Source organism: Octopus bimaculoides, chromosome 13 (assembly GCF_046866305.1).
Source record: "Octopus bimaculoides isolate indiv1 chromosome 13, ASM4686630v1, whole genome shotgun sequence".
NCBI classification, from domain to species: domain Eukaryota; kingdom Metazoa; phylum Mollusca; class Cephalopoda; order Octopoda; family Octopodidae; genus Octopus; species Octopus bimaculoides.
The window spans coordinates 8,479,763-8,485,026 of NC_142940.1; the positions used below are offsets into that span (position 1 = coordinate 8,479,763).

Consider the following 5,264-nt stretch of genomic DNA (forward strand, 5'->3'; position numbering starts at 1 on the left):
ATAATGGATACCAGAGGGAATTGTAAAACTCACAACTATTCCCGATTTTGGTTCTGTGTCGGATTTTACTGTGCCTCCCTATTTTTGGTCCATATTAATGATATAAATACATGTGCTTTTATTACCACGAATATGAGAAGTGCTCTCAACGCAATATTCGATTTTCTAACACAACATCTACGTTAATTTGGACATAAAGAGAAAGACTTAACATATAATAACGTTTTATTCATAAAAATATTTATAACAATGTATGTTTATTGTTTATATTAACATATATTAACATATATTAAAAGGTATCTGTATTAACGTGCATGCATTTATGTTAATATCATTTTGTGTTATTAGCATACGTTTCTGCCAGCTCACCGCTTTCAGTATTAATGATAATAATAATAATAATCTTTTCTACTAAAGGCACAAGGCCTGAAATCTGATGGAGAGGACTAGTCGATTACATCGACCCAAGTATGCAACTGGTACTTAATTTATTGACCCCGGAAAGGATGAAAGGCAAAGTGGACCTCGGTGGAATTTGAACTCAGAACGTAGCAACAGACGAAATACCACTAAGCACTTCATCCAGCGTGCTAACGATTCTGCCAGCTCGCCGCCTAACAATAGTAGTAGTAGTAGTAGTAGTAGTTCATCATCATCATCATCATCATCACCGACAGCGTCATCATCGTCTTGGAGGCTTATGGTCACGATTGTGAAAACAACCAACCTGTCTCACATACGTTTTTTCATTTATGTTCGTTGTAACCATAACGCACCACTGCCTATAATGTATTTTAAACCTTACGGCAAAGAAACAGACACTTAATATCGGCAGACGTTTAACCTTCACTTTCAAAAACAACATTTTTCGATTCCCTGAAAAATAAGGAGAAAAAAGGGAAAAATTAAATTCATGAAATACAAAATTTCAGGAGTGGCTGTATGGTAAGTAGCTTTCTTACCAGTCGCATGGTTCCGGGTTCATTCCCATTGCGTGGCACTTTGGGCAAGTGTCTTCTACTATAGCCTCGGGCCGACCAAAGCCTTGTGAGTGGATTTGGTAGACGGAAACTGAAAGAAGCCTGTCGTATATATGTATACAGAAATAACAAACAACTTACTACTTACACAGTTTTATCTTTTGTTGTTTCCCATTCACTGTCATTAACAGTTGAAAATATCCTTTTCCGATATGTATATCGAAAGTAACTGAAAAATAAAGATCACGAAATTAACTGTATGAGCAGCAACAGTCTGCAAATTGCCGTTACAAATAATATTTAAAAAGTGACACTGGAGAGACGGCAAAGGAGAATATAGAAAAAGAAACAGAAAACACTCACACACACACACACACACACACACATACTAGACGCAGACTGGCGCAACCCTTCATCAGTTGTCGACCAAAAATCATCACAATTTCGACACCGTCCGAATCTTTTGTGAAGGTGATGGTGGGAAGCTTAGGAAAAAAAGGTTAGGAAAAAAAAAGAAAAGACATGTGAGGGAACTGTTCTGAATACATTCATATAAGTGTGTTAGTGTGTATGTATTTGTGTATATATGTGCGTGTATGTATGTAAACACGTCAATTCTTCGTGTCTTACCGTGGATTGTAAAAAGGATGAACAGCTTTTAATGATTTTCGGTTTTTATTGGGCTCTTGTCAAAGGTATCTACATCGCTTGACCAATCCCCAAGCAAAAAGAACCAGGTATTCTTTTATATACACATCATTAGGCGCAGGCGTGGCTGTGTAGTAAGCAGCTTGCTTCCCAACCATATGGTTCTAGGTTCAGTCCCATTGCATGACACGATATGACAGGGTTTCTTCAACCACCTCCACCACCATCACAACCACTAACACCTAGGAGTAAATGGACACGATCTGTCTTTTCGACTATAGCCTCGGGCCGACCAAAATCTTGTAGGTGGGTTTAGTAGACGGAAACTGAAAGAAGCCCGTCGTATATATATGAATATATATATATATATATATATATATATATATATATATATATATATATATATATATATATATATATATATATATATATATATATATATATATATATATATATATATATATATATATATATAAGAATTTAAGGATTGGAGAAAACGCATGTTATAATTGCATACTTTATTCCTACATATGTTTCAAAGGATAACAACTTGTGTGATCCATAGGGATCTTTGATATTAAAATTGTAACCTTCTCAAGAGGGAAAGCATGGGAATCATTTTAAACGTAAGACATTATGTATTTATTTTCTCCTAGTTAATAATTAACTCGGACAAAATAAATTGGTTAATAGATACCATGGTAGCAAAGACTGTGGTGTAACTCCTGTTTATAAGGTAGAAACTCCTTGTTATTTTGGGTACTTGAGTAAATATACAAATTTAGTAAATGGAGTAAAACGCATATGTTAAATGAATTCTTTTATTTCCAAGAAATTCATTTTCTAAGTTCTTCATTATTTTCGAAATTAATTGAGACAAAGGTAGCGGATTTCGTTAATAATATGGGAGCAAAAAAAGGGTATAGCTCAATGATGGCAGCTATTCGCATACGATACAAAAATTATATGGGGTGGGGGTAATCTCAAGAGAAATTGGCCCCTACATATGGAAAAAGTAACTTACAGTATATGCCCACAGTTCTTATGCCAGTCACTTGGTAACAAGTATAATGGTTTCCGGTCCCATTGCAGGACATAGATCTTACATTCTCCAATATTTCAGCCTTTGGTATATTATTTATCATTCTAATTTCATCTAAGCTTTGATCCATTGTTATAATCGATCTATCAACTTCAGCGCCATTCATTAGCTTGTCCTCCTGAATTGGTCGGGTGATCGAAGAAGCGTTACCATTCGTCTTCTGCATAGGAATGGAAGCATCTAGGAAAAATATAAAAGATGTCAAATTTAGATTTAGATTTTTTATGATTAAAGAATGAGGTTTAAAAAAATGGAAGACGTCTACTGAATTTCTTTTTTTCTTTGTGGGCATGTTGTTTAATTGAAGGGAATATATTTAATGTTAGAGACTAATTAATTATAGAGCATTTAGTTTATTGCAGATATCTATTTCTGCTAATTATTCTGTCGAAAGTAACACCAATTATACATAAATACATATAATATCTCTCGCTTTCACACACCCTCTGTCTCTTATATATATATATATATATATATATATATATATATATATATATATATATATATATATATATATATACATATATATATGTGTGTGTGTGTGTGTGTGTGTGTGTGTGACTTAAATGCCGCTATATGTCCATCAAATTTGAGAATGAGTAAAATCAGAGAAAAATTATTGAAACACAAAAATTTCAAATATGAGCGTGATAATTATAAATTCTAGTTTAGAGAAAATGACGTAATCAGCTTTTTCTGTTGTGTAACTGTTAAGAGAACGAAAAGGATGTAGAAGTTGAAAGGAAGATAATACTTAGACGAAAATGTGTTCGTGCTTAAACGCATATATACATACACAGATATATATATATATATATATATATATACGCACATATACATGCGCGCTCACACACGCATGTCCAAGTATATAGGCATTTACATACAACTAGATACACGCGCATACGCACACGTATGGACGCTTATATACATACATATGTACAGGAACTCGTATATGCAGTTACGCACGTGTATATATACATAAAAATACGTACATGGCATAGATAAATATGTGCATAGGTACGTACATAAAGCAAGACACTCAAGTCCGTACGAAGCTTCAAACACACACACACACACACACACACACACACACACACACACACACACGTGTTAATACATCTATTTCTGTTAATTATTCTGTCGAAAGTAACACCAATTATACATAAATACATATAATATCTCTCGTACCTGAATTGATGTACCTGGAGAGACTCAGAACGGGTCGAAACATGTGTTGTACCCAATAGAGGCTGTTACACATTCCATCTCCTAGTTTATTAATATTGTTATATATATATATATATATATAGTTATTTAATATTTTTATATATATATATATATATATATATATATATATATATATATATATATATATATATATATATATATATATATATATCACAATATTAATAAACTAGGAGATGGAATGTGTGTAATAGACTTTATTGGGTACAACACATACGACGGGATTCTTTAAGTTTCAGTCTATCAAATCCATTCACAAGGCTTTGGTCAGCCCGACGCTATAGTAGAAAACACTTTCCCAAGGTGCCACGCAGTGGGCGTGAACCCAGAACCATGTTATCGGAATGCAAACTTCTTACCACACAACCACGCTTGGTTTCGTTTGGTAAGACATTCAGTCAATAGAATGAATACATCTTTCATTGCTTATTTTTTTCTTAGCAAGTCTCGAGATTTGCAATCGATCGAAACCAAAGTCTCGATTTTGTAATCTCTTTTAATCTAATCTCAGACAACAATATATATATATATATATATATATATATATATATATATATATATATATATATATATATATATCAGGCTCTAAACATTTTAAACGCATCGTTATATTGTGCTGTTGTATCCTTCCGTACAACAAAATAATCAATTTGTATGACTGTGCGTGTTCATTTGCATGTATGTTTATATGTGTGCGTGTATGTGTATGTGTATGCGCGTGTGAGTCTGTTTATGTGTGCTGTAATAAATTTAAGAAGCAGGCATGGGTTATTTACAAAAGTAATATTTACCATTTGGTAGTTCGTCATTTTCTATTTCCGAAGTCGCTGCTACAACATAAAAAGCAACGAGAACGATACACAAGGATGAAAACCTCGACATATTCGGGCGTGTGTTCTATTTGACAGATAAACAAATAGAAACAAGATTTATATAGGAAGTTAGGCACGGTTCTGTTGGTTGGTTTGACACAATCAAAGAGCAATATATATATATATATATATATATATATATATATATATATATATATATATATGCAGATGCGACAGTTAACAGATAAGTGTTTTAAGTGGTTTAACGTGTGTGTATATATATATATATATATATATACGTGCGTGTATGTATGTGTATGTATGTCTATATGTATATATGTTGGTATGTATGTATATATATATACATATATTTATATATATATATATATATATATATATATATATATATACACCTTGTCTGAAGATATTAGGCAAATCGCTTTGTTTTTTTAATAAAATGAATGTACATGTACATAC

At 32.6% G+C, this 5,264-nt stretch overlaps 1 protein-coding gene across 1 annotated transcript; it reads right to left on the reverse strand.

The window, feature by feature from the left end:
* Positions 1-207: 207 nt before the first annotated feature.
* On the reverse strand, positions 208-4,968 carry LOC106876296 (uncharacterized). The gene is made up of 4 exons (XM_089361462.1): positions 4,767-4,968; positions 2,653-2,910; positions 1,129-1,209; positions 208-876 (listed from the first exon to the last, which is right to left on the reverse strand). Exons 1-4 carry the CDS (start codon positions 4,855-4,857, stop codon positions 683-685), a joined length of 624 nt encoding a protein of 207 aa, XP_089217588.1. The 5' UTR covers positions 4,858-4,968; the 3' UTR covers positions 208-682.
* Positions 4,969-5,264: the final 296 nt, after the last annotated feature.